This window comes from Leucopleurus acutus (assembly GCF_964270905.1).
Source record: "Leucopleurus acutus genome assembly, chromosome: 2".
Lineage (NCBI taxonomy): Eukaryota > Metazoa > Chordata > Mammalia > Artiodactyla > Delphinidae > Leucopleurus > Leucopleurus acutus.
The window spans coordinates 26,279,141-26,297,525 of NC_139143.1; the positions used below are offsets into that span (position 1 = coordinate 26,279,141).

The following is an 18,385-nucleotide window of genomic DNA, read 5'->3' on the forward strand; positions in this document are numbered from 1 at the left end:
GGGCCTGTGAGCCATGGCCGCTGAGCCTGCGCGTCCGGAGCCTGTGCTCCGCAGTGGGAGAGGCCACAACAGTGAGAGGCTCGCATAACGCAAAAAAAAAACAAACAGTATATGGGGCCTCACACAACATTGTAAATCAGCTATACTTCAATAAAATTAAAACAAAAACAGAAACATATGGGGCCTCGAAGCTGTACCTGTACTTATTTAGGATTTTCTTTCTCCACCAGGGCTACTCAATCTTAGCCTCAGTAAAGTGGCACACACAGCTACACGGCCCAAGTAACAAGCCATCCCTTAGGGATAGGAGGAAAAATCTTTTCCCCACTCTTGGAAGCGCTATGGTGTGCAGGTGCTAAAACTTTTAAGAGGCTAATCAAATTCACTCTACCAGTCCTCTTGGGTGTATTATTTGAGTACATGGAAGAATCTATGGCTCAGAACAGAATGGAAAATAAAGAAGACTTTTCTGTGTTTTGTTTCCGATGCCGTTAGACTTGTTTTGAAATGTATGTAAAATAACAAACCAAAACCAAAACCCAAGAAGGAAAGGGAGAGAAAGAAGAGAGAGTAATAAAGGAGGAAGGTTAGAGGAAAAAGATAATGGGACCAAATTCTTAGAGTCTATGCTTCAGGTAAATAATTCCCTTACCCGGAAATATTTTTTAAGCAAAGGTCAAAAGACATGGGTGAGTCATTGCTTGGATATCAGAGCTATGTTGGGAAATCCTGTTGGAGCCATCACCCCCACGCCTCTTTTGTGAAGGAGGCAATCACAGAATGAATGGACTGTAATGTTGAGGTTCCAGGTGTGTAGGGAAGAGACGTGGTATTTTTTGATTTATGAGCTTCTGTAGCAATGGATGTAAGTTAATTTTTTTTTTCCTGAATGTGTAAAGAAACGCTAGTGATGTCTAAATTTACTGCAGTTTCCCTCCCCCCCACCAACTAAGCAGGATCTAGACTCCACAGATCAGTCTTCCTCATGTGCCTAGCTTTAAAGGAAATAAAGAACATGCAAAGTAGTAATCCACCATGGGACTCTGAGGCTGTGGTTGGTGGTTAGGACCACAGGAGACGCGTAAAGATTAATAGTATCTATTTTTATTTTCTCTACCTTTAGTGTGAAAGCGAAAACAAAATGCTCAGCATCTTCAGTGATAAATGATATGGGACTCTCCAACTGATCCAGATGACACAAGGATTACACTGCACCTGTCCACAGGTGGGGACCCTGAGGACCAAAGGATAAGGGTGGGAGGTGGGCAGAGGGAGGGAAGGAGGCACACCTGAAGACCAGCGGGCACATCCCTGCAGCCGCAGTGCTAGGAAACCAGAGCCAGGAGCAACCTCAGGGTGTCTCAGTAGGAGCCTGGCGTTGCACAGAATGGAAAGTATTTTCACGTTAGACTGAGTACTGATTCTAGGTGCGACGGTCCACTGGGCCAGGCTATGGCGCCCAGCTGTTTGGTCGAACACCAGCCTAGATGCTGCTATCAAGGTATTTTTTAGATGTGATTCACATTTACGTCAACAGACTCTGAAGCAGATTCCCCTCCATTATGTTAAAGGAAAACACTCGTCTCAGGTGCCTGGTGGGGCAAAGTACTCAGTTCCAAGTGACCAGAAAGAAGGCCCCACCCTCAAGGTGCAGGGCTGTGCAGGCGGCACTCATTCTTTCTCTCCTGCCCTGAGCACAGGCTGCCACTCTGTACTGGAGACTCTGCTTCCACAGTGGAATTCGGTGAGCTGCACACAGGTGGCCTCCCTGAGGAGGGACAGGAGAAAGCTGGCAGGGAACTCTCCACGGCAGACTCCTAAAGTTCCTGAGACACACTCACCAAATATGTACTGAGCCCCAGCCCCGTTCTAAGAGCTGAGGTTTCAACGATGGAACATGACGGACAAGGGTCTCTTTCTATGGATCTTACATTCTAGAAGGGGAGACAGGAAATGAATGAATAAGACAAGACTTAGGGAGAGTGATACTGGGAGTTCTCCTGTACTGCTCTGTCCTGGACTTCCATGTTGTTTATAACTCTCCAGTAATGGGACTGGCTGCCCCTCTGAACGGGGAGCTCCCTGGTGGCAGTGGCTGCCCTTTTGTCATCCTCAGCATCTAATATAATGTCTGGCATACAGTATGGGCTTACCAAATGCCTGGTGAATGAATGAAGGAATGGATACATGAATGGGTGAGTGAGTGAGGATATACTGCCAATAGCTTATGCTGGGTTTCCCTAGAAGCATCCCTGCATAAGGATGAGAGTGCTAGTAGCTTTCATTGGAGGGTGATTCCAGGAAGCGGTGTAGGGAAGTGGGAAAGCAAGACAGGGAGGGAAGGAAATGACCAGAGGATGCGTTATCAAGCAGATTGCTGACGTAGGCAACTGGGGCTCAGTCCTACTTAGGAAATCAGGGAGACAGGGTAGACCTTGTCTCAGTGTTATCCCAACCAAGGAGGAAGGGAGCTGGGGTATTTATCCACCAACTCCTGTCAGACTTATTTGCCTGGACCTTGGGAGCTGCAAGGTTTTGTTTAGAGAATGATAAGCAGAAGGGCATGGGGGCGTGGGGGCCAACAGTACCTGCTACAGCCAGCTACGCGCATCTGGCGAATTCCTGGGGGGCCTGAAGCCAGTGGTGTGCAGCCAGGGGGCTGCAGAGGCAGCAGCAGAAGGGAGGTTTTGCAGCCATCCTGACAGGCCTGGTCAGACTTGACGACACACGGCTTGGTAATCCTTGGCTCTCCCTCTCTACCTCTCTCAGTTTTTTGTTTGTTTGTTTTTGTTTTTTAAAAGAGAATGAACCACACATAAAGTCTAGACAATTTTAAAAAATTAATTTATTTATTTTTGGCCGCTTGGGTCTTCATTGCTGCACGCAGGCTTTCTCTAGTTGCGATGAAGTAGGGGGTTACTCTTTTTTTTTTTTTTAACTACGCAATGTTTTTATTCCACTATAAGCAAACAGCAGAATTAACACAACATTCAGCAACTCCAGACCGGCTTTTCTTACACCGAAGAGTGATCAATTTAACAGGCACAGACTTTCGGATGGCTGATGACCTCTCACTCAGCCCTGCAGCTCACCTAGATGGCCAAGCTTTAACAGCAACTCTCTCCCTACTGCTTTTTTCAGTATTGCTCTTTAAAGGGGCCAGAGCAGGACACTGACACCCAATAACCAGCCTGAGATGTATCACATGGGGGGCTAGCGGACCTGCCGGCCCCTGGTTGTCTTAGCGAGAGACAGGGCCGTGAAAACACATGCCGTCAGATGCCGTCACAGACAATCCTGGGCTCGGGCTCACAAAGGCAGAGGCAATCAACCTTTTCTTTTTTTTCAACCTCCCTTAAAGATTCTTTGATACTCTGTTCTAATACTGCAGACCTGGTCTTTTTACCAGAATTTTTTTCTTCTTTAACGTCTGGGTTGTTATTCTTATATTAACATTTTGATGACCCCATCCCAGTACCAAAATATCCCTCACCAAAACGGAGTTCAAATTTGATCAAAACGTAAACCCCCTAGAATTAAAGAGGACAGGCAGAAGGAAAAGCCACCCTAAACCTAAACCTGACCGCTCAGGGCTCAGGCAGGGGGAAGGGGAGAAATCGACATGCATCACTAAACTGAAACACTGCTTGGGAACTCTGGGACCGTGTCCATCTCCTGGCTTTCCTCTACTTCCCAGACAGCTGCTCATACAGTTTGGGCACATAGTCATCCCATTCGGCCTGGTAACACGCGCCGGCCACCGGAGCCCCGAGCTCGTACTTTTTGCGGAAATTCGCCCCCTTGAATTTGCCACGCTCCTCTGCAGATCGGTTGCTGAGAATGGGCTCATCACACTTCAGTGGCCTTTCCTGCTCGTAAACTAGCCAGGCGTAGCGGTGAAGGCCTGTGCCCTTGGGAGGCCCAGAGCCCACATAATAGGAGAGCACCCTGCCACTGCTCCTGGGTGGGTGTCAGCACTTTGCCCAGCTCGTCAAGCTCCGCCCCGCCGTATTTGACCTGCAGCGCGTGCTGTGGCCTCTCGTCCACTTCCTGCAGGCTCAAAGGCCCGGACCACTTGCATCGCGAAGCCGAGAGGGGCGGACAGCGGGGAAAGCCGCGGGAGGATTCACGCAGGGTAGCAGCCCAGACTCCCAGCCGTCTGCAAGCTGTACCGAGGCACCTCAGGCCCCACGGCCGGGGAGCACATGCGCGCGGGGGTTACTCTTCGTTGCGGTGCGCGGGCTCTAGGCGCACGGGCTTCAGTAATTGTGGCGCACGGGCTTAGTTGCTCTGCGGCATGTGGGATCTTCCCGGACCAGGGCTCGAACCTGTGTCCCCTGCACTGGCGGGCGGATTCCCAACCACTGCGCCACCAGGGAAGTTCACCTCTCTCAGTTTTAACCTGATGCTTGGAACTCCTCAAGGGTGGAAACAAGGTCTTATTTTGATTTTTAAACACTTGTGGGTGGTGAGAGCATATATAGTGATGTAAGACTGTTCAGCTTTTTTTTTAATCACTAGAAAGTGCCCCTAAAATTCTGTTCAGGGGTATTCTGCTTTCCCCCCAAGTGCCACCTTGCCACTTTAGACAGGTACGATAATAGATGAAGGTTTATTTCAGAAAAAGGAATCACGATTATTTTTTGAAGCACCTAAAAGACCGGAAATAAGTTTTGAGTGATGGTTTACATTTTCTCATTTTTTTATTTCAACTGGCTTGCCTGGTGCCGATCACTTTACAGACTCCGAGAGAATTTCTCTTTCTTTGTCACTGCCAAGGCCCTCGCTTTCCTTTGCTAGAGTTTAAAAGGACAAACTATGGACTCTTAAGGCTTTGGTTTTGAGGATGCCAAGAAAATGACACAGTCTGTTATGATCTAGGCTTGTGAAATTATATTTCCCGAATTCCAGGGTACTTCATGAACAACAAGCACACCAAATGCCAGGAAAGGCATCTAATTACAGTGTGATGCTAAAATCATTCTCGCACCAGCTAAATAAAAAGATGATTATTAGAAATAGTGTCCTGCTGAATCTAACTGTGTGGAAATCAATCACGGAAAATATTCCATTTATTTTTTATCTATCAGAATTATTTTTATCATTAATACCAGTACTTGGAATGATGATATCTCTGAGGCTACATAATCCCACAGTTTAAGTATTTCATTCTTGCGAGAAGCAGGACAGACCTAAGTTTTCAAGCATGGTTGATTCATTCTTTCAACATTCGTGTACTGAGCTCCTACTCTGTACCAGGCAGTGCTAGATGCAATAAGGGGATTAGACACAGTTCCTGTTCTCTGGAAATCTACACCTTAGTAATCAGACAGAAGGAAAAGAAAAAGTCATTATGTCCACTTCAGAGGCGAGAAAGTAAAAATCCCACCTTCAGGGACATCTCTCACTTATGAAAAGCAGACACTTCAGTGAGCTCTCTTTATGCTTCAGTCCTACCTATTTCCCACCAAATTATTATAACAGTACTCCCTAAATTCCGCCCTCCTATACCCTCAATGAGGAGTCAGTTTCTTAGTCAATACACAATGCCACAGACACGATCTGTGTTTTCATCTAGGATAGGATTCCTCAGCACACTGAGCGTCTACCCAATACCACATAAGATAATACATCTTTAGTTTCTGTAATGTCTTCCACATGATTTTATCCCCAAATGCTTTACATACTTCACTAAGACAGCTATAGAATTAAAATAATAAATCAAAGCGCAGGACAGAAAGCAAAGAGGTTTATTCAAGGGAGGAAAAGACAGCTTTTCAATGAGACAGGAGAAAAGATGGAGAGCCCTGCTTCCTTGTGATAGACCTAAAACTCATAAGTCTTTCCTGTGCTTTAACTCTTTCTTCGGTTTCCTGTCCCAGGCAGCACCTCCTGTCCCGTCTCTACACATCCTCCTCTTGAAAAGACAACCAGGTACTTATATTTTAATATGAATCTCAATTTCCCAACAACGCCTTTTTCCATGCTTTGTGACGATGTTATCTCCCCCAAACATCCTAGATTTAAGAGAATAATTTAATTCCTAAGCAGGTAGTTTGAATTTAGTGGGAAAAAAATGTAAGCTTCTCAAAAGAAATTCAGTGGAAGACAACCTGGACGCTTAGCTGCCCATCTCCCTTTGAGTCTGAGATTCATTCATTCAACAGATATTCATAAGACGACAGGTATTAGGTGGGAAGAGGGATGCAGAGCCAGAATAGCTGTAATATTAAGTAGGGAGGTCAGGGAAGGCCTTGCCATTAAGTGGCATTTGAGCAAAGATCTGAAGGAAGGAAGGGTCGAGCCAAGCAGATACCTGGAGAAAGAGCAGAGGAAACAGAGAGAGCAAAGTCTGTGAGGAAGGAATGGTCTTGGCGCTTTCTGAGGAAAAGCAAGGAGGTCAGTGTGCCTGGGCCAGAGCAAACAAGAGGGGGAGTGATAGAGGAGCGTGTAGGGCAGATTGTAGAGAGACCCTGGCAAGCCACTGGAAAACCTTTAACTTTTACTCCGAGTGAGACAGGAAGCAATATTTTAGTAACTAACAAAATTAGAGGAATAGAGTAGTTGGTCAAAATGTTTCTCCCTTGTGTCTTCAGTGGTGTGCTCTGCATTCCTTCTCTACTATGGTCTCACTGACCATCCTTGTGTTGAGACTTCATGAATGCCCACCCATCACAACCCGTTTTGAGTTTGGAGGCAGGAGAGCATAGTAGTGATCTCGGAGAGGCAGCATTGAGAGCAGTGACTTGAAGTGAGATCTTAGTTCCCTGCCCAGGAATTGGACTTGGGTAGCCTAGCTGAAAATGAGGAATCCTAGCCGCTGGTCCACCAGTGGGTAGAGGCTAGAAGCAAAATCCCCCTGGTCCTTGCCCCCATTGAAAAATGCATTTCTCAAGGAGGCAAAAACTGTAAAAACAGGTACAAAGCTTATTATCAGGGACACAGCACAAGTGGGAGAGCACACAGAGAAACAGTTTGTTTACTTAAGACAGAAGCAAGGCAGAGATGCACACCCGGAGAGCAAGGGCGCGGACGTCCTCCCTAACGAGGAGGCATCCATATAGGGCAGTTCTTCCGGCCCTTTGTTTACCTTTGGCCAATTATCTGGTTTCTTTTTCCACACCTGATCTGCCTGAGGACCCTCTCCAACATGCATGTGCAGCTTTTTTCCAAGATGGATTCCAGGCCAGAGGCCTAGGGGACGGCCTTGGCATCACCTATTCTGGGGAGGTGCCCCCTCCTTTTTGACCCCCAAGGAGGCTTTCTGCACTTGTGCAGTGTCTCCCTTGCCCCACGGTTGGGGAATATATGACCTCCTGATCCTTTATTCAAAGAAGGCTTAGTCCCTCTCTGTTCCTGCCAGGACTGTTATCTTAAAGCGTCCTCAGGAGACAGAGCTTGGGTATTTACCCTGTTCCTGTTGTTATTTCTAGTTCCAAGTGCAAACAGGAGGCTGATTGTAAATGCCTAACCTGGAGCCCACCTATCTCCTGCCTCAGTAGCTAAGAGCATTTGTTCATCCATTCAACAAACATTTCCTAGGTACTCTTTCAGGCACTAGGGGTTCGGCCAAGAATAAAGAGACAGATATCTCTCCCCTTACGGAGCTTACATTCTGGCTCACGAGCTCTGGAATCGGGTGGCCTGGCTCAAGCACCTACTCATCTCCTTCTAGCGGTCTGACCATGATCGAGTTACCTCACCCATCTGCGCTTCGGTGTCCACATCTAAACAATGGGATGATAAGAGGGCCAGCTCATGGGGGCTTCTGAAGTTTAAACTCGTGTAAAGAACTCAGTAGCGTGTGGCACATAGGAAACCCTCAATAGATGTAGGCTATTAATTTTAAATGAGTAAGTACTGAGGAAAGGAACAAGTTACAGAGGTATTGCAACAGGGCAGGGGCAGAAGTGCACTCAAGGAAACGTTTTATCAAATATATAGTAGATAAAATTGTATCCTTTCTCCATCCATCTTCTCATTCAGGACACAGGTCATTCCATTGTTCTTTTTGGGTTTTTTTTTGCGGTACATGGGCCTCTCACTGTTGTGGCCTCTCCCATTGCAGAGCACAGACTCCGGACGCACAGGCTCAGCAGCCATGGCTCACGGGGCCAGCCGCTCCGCGGCACGTGGGATCCTCCCGGACTGGGGCACGAACCCGTGTCCCCTGCATCGGCAGGCGGACTCTCAACCACTGCGCCACCAGGAAAGCCCTAGTGTTCTTTATGAATCGACTCCGTGCCACCATATCGTCCCTCTTCAGCCCCCAATTCAAATGATGAAGGTATTAACAAAGAGAGCGAATATTTCCCTCTTTTACTTCTATTTTATTTACTGTTGTGATTCATTTTCACTGTCAGTGTCATGGCAGACTTCCAGCTCCCACACCGCAGTCACCACCAAGCTATATGGTCATAGAATTCTTAATGGCTCCTCCTTTTCTTCCTTTGTTTTCTTTCTTACTGTTTGAGAGTTTTTCTAGGGCTATAAAACTACAAAAAGAAATCCTTCAAAAGATTTACAAGTGTGTAGTCAGCTAACTGGAGCTCCACAGGAGCGGGCAGAGTTTCTCTCTCTGCTGGTCACTGATGTTTTCAATCACCAGTGACACCTGGTTCTTTCCAGGTAAGGCTTCAAGAGGCAGCTGTGATCTTCGGCCCCCCACGATGGCAGTTTTGCTCTCCGAGGCGTGATGCCTGATCTTTACAATTGCCATGGAGGTCCTAGGTAGTCATTAGGCCGGATTACAAAGCGGCACGTAAACACACCGTAAAGGTACGCACAACACAAGTCACCCACTCTAAAGGCAATGTTGAGAATTCATTGCATTTCCCACTGAGGGTAGAATTCCATCCTTTTCATAGCAAATGCCATCTTAACGTCATCTCTAGGACTTAGATGATGTTTACAAACAACTATCACATTTTCATTTAATCCTCACTATAATCCTATGAAGTAGATACGATGATCTCTGTTTAACAGGAGAAACTGAGGCTTCGCGAGGTTTAAGTTACTTGCCTAAAGTCAGAATGTCAGTGGCAGGCTGTGGATGCAGCCACAAGCCACTCCATCCTTCTCTCTGCTTTATCCAGTACTCTTCTTCCCCTCCCCTCACCCCTGCATCGGTAAAAAGGACATTAAAATTGTTCAGTAAGAACCAGGATGCCTAACCCTGAGAATATTTGACAAGAATCACCGGGATCCTTCAGGCTCAGCGGAATTGCTTTGCCTTCAAACATCCACACCAAGCCAAGAACTGCATTTTCAACTGAGGCAAAGCTGTACAAATAAGTCCCAGATGTTGTGAGCTGATTGCCAGCACCCCAACTGGCCATCCGTCACACGAAGGACTTAAGTCGGAAAATGCGCTATCTTACACATTCCCTGCAGCGGGAGATGGGAATGGGGCAGCAAACACTGACCATTTTCTTTAGCAGAGATCACCAATTCAGAATGGTGTGGGCCAAGCCATGAGTGCCATTTCTATTATGGTCTGCACACCCCAAAACAGGGGTTTTGGGGTTGCCGGGGTAGGGTACTGGCTGTTAGGGTCATATATTTAAAGTGTTTTAGGATTTTTTTTTGAACACAAAGGATCATAGTGTAGACATTGAATTATGGCCACTTTTTCTTCAGTGCTTTCTCTGTCTTTCATAAACAATCAAGGGTTTACTTCTTCATGCAGCAAACACCTGAAACTATTTCCTGCGGCCCCTGAAATCTGACAGCACGAAATATACATTTGGCTCCTTTTTAGTATTTTCCTTTCATATTGCAACTGATGTGTGTTCAAGCGAAACTATATTCATATAGTTACGATTCCTAAACATTCACTGCATCAATATACATGAGCAACAGTCCCTTCTTTACTGAGAAGTCCATGGAGTCTTTTCTAAGAAAAGTAAAGCTATGACTTGCCAGGAATAAGTAAACAAGAAATCCAGAGGGTAGGGATTTGGTTTCCACTTCAGGCCTTCAAAGATCGCTGCCCCCAGGGGAGACACGAGCCCAGACAGTGCCTTTGGGCAGCTGAAAAAAAAGACGTCCCTTTGGATAGATGGAGCCCAGTGGGAGGTGTCTCAGCTCAACCAGTAGAGTTTTGGCCAAACAGCAAATGGCACAATTATGCATGTCGACCCTGACCACAGGTGTTCCCTACAAGGTTCAACGGCAGCCCCACTTCCATGGGAGCCATGGAAGAGGCAGACAGGGAGGTGGTGTGGGGAAGGTGGAGAGTAATGGGAGAAAAGGGGAAAGGGATAGACCCTAAGTCAGAATGAGACCCTAGAAGGAGTAAGGAGACAAAGGTGCAGACTTGGATGCAAACAAAACAGGAAAAATACAATAATCATATAAGAGAAATTCCACAGTATGAGCTCCTCAAAGCTCCTAGCATTTTTTGTTTTGTTCTGTAGAGATATCATTCTGCTGTAACACACATGGCGCTGGAAATTAACTTCCAATCTGTAAAACTGGAGGCAGAAAGTCTGCCCCATCTCTCCACAGAGAATCAGCAAATTAAGAATTGGATCTGTGCACCCAGCTCCACATTTCTCCTCCTAGACCACCTGAGACCAACGGTGGTGTGTTTAGGAGAGTTCTTCTCTGGTAATAATTGCTGGTGTATTTATAATGGGAAGATGTGAGCATCCCTAAGGGAACTGTACCTGATGGAAGAACAAAAGAACCGTGAACAGTTTCACACTCCATCCTTCTTTGACTTAATAGGCTCCTCTCAAATAACCAACTACTACTGTTATGTGTCAGCCCAGGGACTAAAGAAAGCCTTCGCTGTGCAAGATTATATACGAGAAGCATCTGCTGTGACCGGCGAAAGGCACTATTTGAGTTGGCTGTCAGTGAGAGTGCGGAAATGGCTTTTAAGGAGGACCTTCTCTGTGGCAGTGGGAGCTGTGTGTACAGCACACGTGAGCACAGAGCACTCAGGAGCAGGTCCCACAAGAAGGCTGATGAACGGAGGGACCCGTCTGAGGGCAGGGCCTCGGAGCCGGGAGTTGGCCCTCTCAGCTCAGCTTAGCCCCTGATTCTGGACCCGAGCTGGTCTTGGTTTAATGTCACAGCAACCTCTGGCCTCAGAGGGATGCCGGTTAAATCAGTCATAAGAGTCAACAGCATAACAGGGGCTTGGAGATGGCCGTCAGGTGATACAAGCAGCCGTCTAATAACAAAGGTGGAAGAAATTGCACAAGAGGTGGAGATAGTCAGAAATATAATAACATCCCTAAGAAAAAGATGAGTTTAGGCAAAAGGCAAAAAGTCAGCAGAAGGAAATGAGGGACGGCTTGACAAGCGAGAGAGAGAGAAAACAGAGCAAGTGGACCGCACAAAATCAATCTCAGGGCAACCCAATGTTGAGGTGAACATCAAAATTTACGCAGAAAATTCCAAACCCGGGAGCTATGTATTTTTAATCAACAACGGAAAATTGTGTAAAGGTCAGAATCTTCCAGAAGAGAGTCAGTAAATAAAAAATAACCCTGTTACTGGAAAAAAAAAAGAACAGAGGAAAAAGAGAGGGAGAAGCTCTAACTAATGTGACGGATCCAAGGATGAGCAAATGGACAGACAGTAAGGATTTGAAGGCGTTGAGTAATCTGAAGTAATCAAAACCCATGAAAACAGATTTAAAGGCATTTATTTACATTAAGAAAATAGAGAAAGGAAAAAATAATAATGAAAAATGACCTTTACATAATTTTACTTGAAAATTTCATTTGAATTTGGTAAAAAGTTATGGTCTTACAAAGGTTGTGAACTAAATGTAAAAGCTGTAAAGAAATAACATTACAATAAGAAGTGGCGTCTGAAGACAGAACTGAAAACCCACGTGTTCACCAACTCCACAGAGATGGCAGCACCAGTTCTGCCAAACTTGAACTTGCCTTTGCAAAGCTCATGTGATCGCTGGCAATTTTCACTATTTTTTCCCATAGTTGCTCTGAATGTAGATTAAAATCCGCCAGAAGCTCATTTTCTCCATGGATTAAGACGACAACAGTACGATTATCAGTAAGGTTATTTGGGAAAGACCATCAATGCGAAGATAGGAGATCACCTGAAAGATTCACTTTATTTCGCAGAGCTCCAGGCAGTTCTACGCGTAATCCAGGATTTGTTCACAGCTCTTCAAATTCAAATGAGGATTCTACCGCTCAACCTACAGAGCTGAGGATTCACCCAAGAATTTGCATAGGGTTTCACGCACTTCATACTTAAAGCACAAAGGACATGATTAAGTCAATCTCAACTATAGTCATCATATTGTACATGATATCCCTGGTACTTATTTATCTTATAACTGGAAGCTTGTACCTTTGGACCACCTTCATCCAGTTCTCAAGTTAACACAGCTGTATGGTATGTTTGAAAGCTGTTAAGAGCGTAGATCCGAAGAGTTCTCATCACAAGGGAAAAAATTTTTTTTTCTTTTCTTTTTTTTTTTTTTTGGTATCTGTTTCTGTATGAGATGATGGATGTTGGGTAAACCTATTGTGGTAATCATTTCACAATACACGTAAATCAGATCATTATGCTGTATGCCTTAAACTTATACAGTAATATATGTCAGTTATATCTCAATAAAACTGAAAAAACAAGATCATGACAGTTTTTTTAAAAGTAAATCTTTATTCAGAGTGAATAGTCAACAAATGGGAAATCTAATGACACCTGACTTCAACACTTAATATTAACGTGGGAATCACACAAAGGAGATTCCCTCATTTGAAAAGTTCAAAGCATGATAAATAACCAACTTGATGATCAGTTATGCCAATCTCTTTTTTTGGTTAAGATTACTATTAATATTTTTAGTATTACTGTTACTATTTCACTGTTACTACTTTTTTCCAAAGGGGAACAAAAAAGTGTTTTTCCAAAAGCAGAGTACTGAAATTCTGAAGCAAAGGCAGTCCACCAAAATGCTGATATTTAAAGAAATAAAGAGGGAGGGACTTCGCTGGTGGTCCAGTGGTTAAGACTCCACGCTCCCGATGCAGGGGGCCTGGGTTCGATCCCTGGTCAGGGAACTAGAACCCACATGCCCCAACTAAGACCCGGCACAGCCAAATTAATTAATTAATTAATTAAAGAAATTCTGGCAAAAGATATGTAGAAGAAAAGCAATTTGGGCTTCAACATTTTCTAAAGCAGCACTTCTCAAATTATCTGTGGTGAAGGAATCACTTTTTTGCTTTTATTTCTAATTACATTCAAACTATAAGACCTACTTTTTTATTTTTAGATTCAATAGGCATAAACTTAACTCTGTCAACTTGCTACAGAAGCTTCTAAATGCTTCCTCTGAATTTCCACACTTATCACAGACCAGTAAGTGCGTGCTGTCCACAAACCACACTGGGGGTAGCCCTGGTCCAAAGTATCACTGCTTATTCAGAACTGGAATTTTTATTTTATAGCTGTTGAACCTGAAATGCAACAAGATCCACCCAGACCTCTACCCATAGCTCTGAAAAGTAAACACTTTAAGAGAAAGGCCTGTATCACAGAGAAAAGTGGACACCTGCAGCCCTCAACAAATCAGGGTTTTGTCGCTGTTCTGCTTATCTTCTCAAACTGATTGCAGGGCCCACTTACTTCGTGGGTTTTATCAGCGATTATAATGGAAAAAGCCTGCTTAGCACAGAGAACAGCAACAAGGCTCACAGGTGACAGGAAATGAGGATGGACTCCCCACCCTGCCACTTCCCAGCTGTGTAGCCTTGGGCTGGTGACTTGACTCAGGACACCTCTTTCTCTATCCATCAAACAGGGGAAACGGCAGGATCTACGTCCCAGGGTTACTCTGAGGATTAAGGGAGATTCCGCATATGAAGAGCTTAGTGCAGTGAGTGATACACACTGAGTGTTCAGTAGATGTCAGCCACGTTGGCCACAAATTTGGCAAGTGGCGCTGCTCCTATCTGCAATGAAACGACGCCCAGCACAGCTCTTGAGGGCTGGCCAGCCTGTCCTCACTTGGAGCTATGTAGAGTCCAGAGCCCTGCAGACTCACGGATGTGTTTCAATCACACAGTCAAGCAGCACGAGTTCAAAAGTGGTGAACACAGATCTGAGGGGCTGACCCTGCCCCCAAGTTCCTATGTGGAACGACTCTCCTATCCTTCCACGAAAACCATAATCGCTAATGTGTTTCCAATTTTGGCCCCAGCAACGGATCCAGATTCCACCCTTCTTAAAAGCCACGCCTACCATCACCTCACACAGCTTTGCTTGAGCTGAAACACAAAGCTCCTCTGACGCGACCTCAGTTTACTGTCTGACAACGTAACGGGGCTGCTTATGACTTCTCAGGGGGGCCTTTGGGGACCCACAGAGGTGAGGGACGACCCTGGTTCTCTCTTGACAGTGCAGACCTTGAGCAGGTCACCCGACTTTGCTCTCAGTCCCCGTCCATGACAGGGAGGTTGTCAGTATGCTGCCACCCTCTCTGGGAGGCGTGACAGCCCAACCACTATGGACAAGAGCAGCGGGGCAAACCGCGTAATGAGTGTGGGGGGGTGAATATATATATATATTCAGTCTCTAATATACATATATAATTCTTTAAATATATATATATATGGGGTTTTTTTTCAAATTTTTCAGAACTTTACTTTTTTGACTTTTTTTTAAACATCTTTATTGGAGTATAATTGCTTTGCAATGGTGTGTTAGTTTCTGCTGTATAACAAAGTGAATCAGCTATACGTATACATATATCCCCATATCCCCTCCCTCTTGCGTCTCCCTCCCACCCTCCTTATCCCACCCCTCTAGGTGGTCACAAAGCACCGAGCTGATCTCCCTGTGCTATGCGGCTGCTTCCCACTAGCTATCTATTTTACATTTGGGAGTGTATATATGTCCATGCCACTCTCTTACTTTGTCCCAGCTTACACTTCCCCCTCCCTGTGTCTATATATATATATATATATATATATATATATATATATATGTATGTATGTGTGTGTGTGTGTGTGTGTTTTTAAAGAATTATTCTTTTTCTCATGGTACTTCACCCCTCACTCTACACTGTAAATGCTCTAAACACAAACCATGTCGTTTTTTTCTTTTTGTTTTTTTTTTGCGGTACGCAGGCCTCTCACTGTTGTGGCCTCTCCCGTTGTGGAGCACAGGCTCCGGATGCGCAGGCTCAGCGGCCATGGCTCACGGGCCCAGCCACTCCGTGGCATGTGGGATCTTCCCGGACCGGGGCATGAACCCGTGTCCCCTGCATCGGCAGGCGGACTCTCAACCACTGCGCCACCAGGGAAGCCCCAAACCATGTACTTTTAATGCCTTAACCCACTAAGCTCCAGGTGCTGTCAGCATTCACCACAAAGCAATGACAAGTATTCAGGTAGCCCTCTGAATCCTTTCTAGCTCTTTGAAAGCTCATACCACAAGCCCTTGCAATTCTGAATTCAGGGGTTCTTTGTTTATCGCTAACATCATCCGCAGGGCCTCGTCCAACCGACATCACTGGCCCATTCAGGTGGGTCCACCCTGGTGTTTCCATTCTATCCCTTGGTGTACAAGCAAAACTCTCAGGAAGACTGTCTTTGCCAGTCATTCGCCATTCTTTTCCCTGGTGTTTGTTCACTTGTTTGTAAATCCTTCTCTGACCCACGTGAAAGCTGGCCTCCATACACCTTTTGTCCAGCACTCAGGCCTCCTGGTCTATCCCATCTCGACATCCTCTCCCTGACTCGGATGACACTGTTGGTTTCCCCCCAGCAGGGAACGCTATGCTCCCAAAACACTGTCCATCAGGGATCATAGCACTTGTTATTTCTTCCTGCTTCAACTCCTTTTTCTGGGTTTTTTTTATGAGTCAGTCAGTCTGTAAAAATCTCTGGACATTTCAGTATTTCAGGAGATCAGCCCCCATCTGAGCACTGAATGTTCCCTCCGGCAATGAAGCCAGGTAGTCGCCCAATGCAAGCTTGATCTCCCTCGGTGAAGGGAACCTCACTGTCTCTTGGGGCAGTTTGAATTGTGAGCAAGTCCTCCTTCATTCTGAGCTGGGAGATCTCTCTCTTTCATCATGAGGTTTTATTCAGCCTTGGCCCCCATACTCGGGTTTTCTATACAACCATCCAAATCCCTCTTTTACATGATGGCCCAAGAGACAGCTGAGGGCTCTCTTCTCCAGACTAAGCCTGCTAGGACTTGGCCTCCTAGTTCCTCACCACTTTAGTCACCCTCCTGTAGACATGCTCTGATAGCCTACCTATGTCCCGGGATCTTCTGTGCTTGTGGCATTCCCTCATATTCTGTTCCATCTGTTTATTCTCTCCTTGAGTGGCATGGACATGACCTCCCAGTAAGCTTTCTCAGTGGTCCCAGACAACACAGAAATTCACGAACACACAGAGCTAACACGATGGCCTCTGTTGTCAGGTGGCCACTACATACATATTTCCTGTTACTTCCCATACATTCAAGTTGGCCCAGTTGTTCACAGGACAATAAACACGGCACCAAGGCACAACCAGAAGCTCAAAGCCAGTCTTCCAACAAGCCCCGTGTGCTGCCTTTATTGTGTCTTAATCCGGGATGTCAGCCTCTGTTCCTCCTCTAACTTGTTCCTTTCCTAATCAGAGCCCCTCCCTCAGATTTGTGCTTTGGATGTTACCATTGCTAAGGATAACAGGAAAAGCCAAGCAACATTCCCTCTTACTGACACGCTCGTTAAGTCCATAGTGAATTACCATTTGTCTAGCACATACTTTATAATTTATAATCATCTTATGTTAATCTTCAGAGCAACCCTGAGGAACAGATATTATCCTCATTTTATAGATGAGGACCCTGAGGCAGAGCTGGAACTCAAACCCAAGGGGTCTTCTGATTTCACATCTCACGCTATTTAGTCTATACCCTGCTTACTCAGAAGCTCACGAATCTTAGGTACAGAAAAAGTTTTCTAAGGTTAAGTTCCAAGTATCAAGTAAAGAATGAGTCACAGAGGAAAACCCAGAGGAATCTGGTTTCTATTTCTGGCTTTGCTATAAACTACCTCACAGTTTAACTTTCCTGGTCCTCAGTTTCCTTATTCATAAAATAAGGAGATCAAATCAGACAATCCCTGAAGCCCCTTCCTGCTCAGCTGTCCTATGTCTCCTGCCCTGTCTCTGCCGTGTTGCTAAAATTAGGCAGAAAACATTGTTGAAATACCTTTCTTTTTTGTTTCTCAGGGTTGTTTTTTTTTTAAGTTTCTGAAATTAGCTGGATAGTTGACAACTATCCAGCCAGTCTGTCAAGGAGGAAGAAAATTGCCGTCTATTTAATAGCTAAATTTTAAGCAGTTCCTCTTCTATAGTGAGAAGAGATATCTGGAATCACCAGCCATGGGGCTGCACCCACAAAATTCCTCCTCCTGTGGAGACCATCTTTAGAGCCACGTATTCCCAGAGCAGAGGTTCTCAAGCCAGGCGACGTTTGGCAACATCTGGAGACATTTTGGGTTGTCACAACCGGGGAAGGTGCCACAGGAATCTGGCGAGTAGAGGCCAAGGATGCTGCTAAACATCCTGTACTCACAGGACAGTCCCCCTAGACAGAGAGTTACCTGGCCCCAGATGCCAAAGGGCTGAGGTTGAGAAACCCTGTCTTAAAGAGTGAAGTCAAAGAACAGCCCCAAACTCTTCCCAGCGTTTTAGCTAAACTGGTCCACGTGAGAGGCCAACCGGGTGGGCTCACCTGAAAGAACCGAGGGTCTGGACACCTCTCTTACCTGGCGAAGAAGGACGCGGCCACCGAGGTGCCCGCGGAGGTCTCACTGGCCACGCAGGAGGCTTGCGAGGCCGGGACGCTGCAGGCCGAAGGCTTGTCTGCATTGTAGCGATTCAGCGCCGCCTCTGTCAGGCTCTCCCGGCCAGGCTCTGTCATCAGCTGGGAGATCTGGCAAGGAACACAGAGATGGAGCTCATTACCTGTGGCTCACGGCATTTCCTGACTACCACTGGTAGCGCCTCTGTTTTGGGGTCGGGGCCAAAGCGTGGGGCAGGGGGCGGTGAGGCTGGGAGGGAACACGTCCCCACGTGCATTCAGTGACACGCGACATGGCCTCCTCTAAGGCCATTTTCCTGCATGTTAGCTAGAATACCTCCTCGTTTGCATTAAATATAACGGAATACAATTATGCCCTGACACTGTAAGTTTCAATTACTTCTGCATCCCCCCTCCATTTGGAGGGGAAAGCAGAAGCCATTAACCACACTATCTGCAGCCCAAGACCAGACCAGTAGGACCAGCTAGTGCTGGTTTCTTACTAGGAAGGCCCTAAAGGCTCTCAAACAGACAAGAGGGGCAAAGATATCATTTTTTTAAGGGAGACGTGAACCTGCTAATGAAC

The 18,385-nt window shown here is 45.9% G+C and overlaps 1 protein-coding gene and 1 pseudogene across 2 annotated transcripts in view; both read right to left on the reverse strand.

Moving 5' to 3' along the window:
* Nucleotides 1-18,385, reverse strand: part of KIF26B (kinesin family member 26B) — a gene marked incomplete at both ends in the record, with an annotated part of 493,633 nt that overhangs the window by 241,403 nt on the left and 233,845 nt on the right. Inside the window, one exon of the mRNA XM_082833473.1 lies at nt 17,765-17,931. Within this exon, the coding sequence (XP_082689599.1) occupies nt 17,765-17,931 (167 nt within the window). The remainder of the gene's footprint in view (nt 1-17,764; nt 17,932-18,385) is intronic.
* Nucleotides 3,679-8,719, reverse strand: LOC309958006 (phosphatidylethanolamine-binding protein 1-like; annotated as a pseudogene). The gene is made up of 3 exons: nt 8,545-8,719; nt 4,741-4,796; nt 3,679-4,074 (listed from the first exon to the last, which is right to left on the reverse strand). The product of its transcript is annotated as a phosphatidylethanolamine-binding protein 1-like (transcript).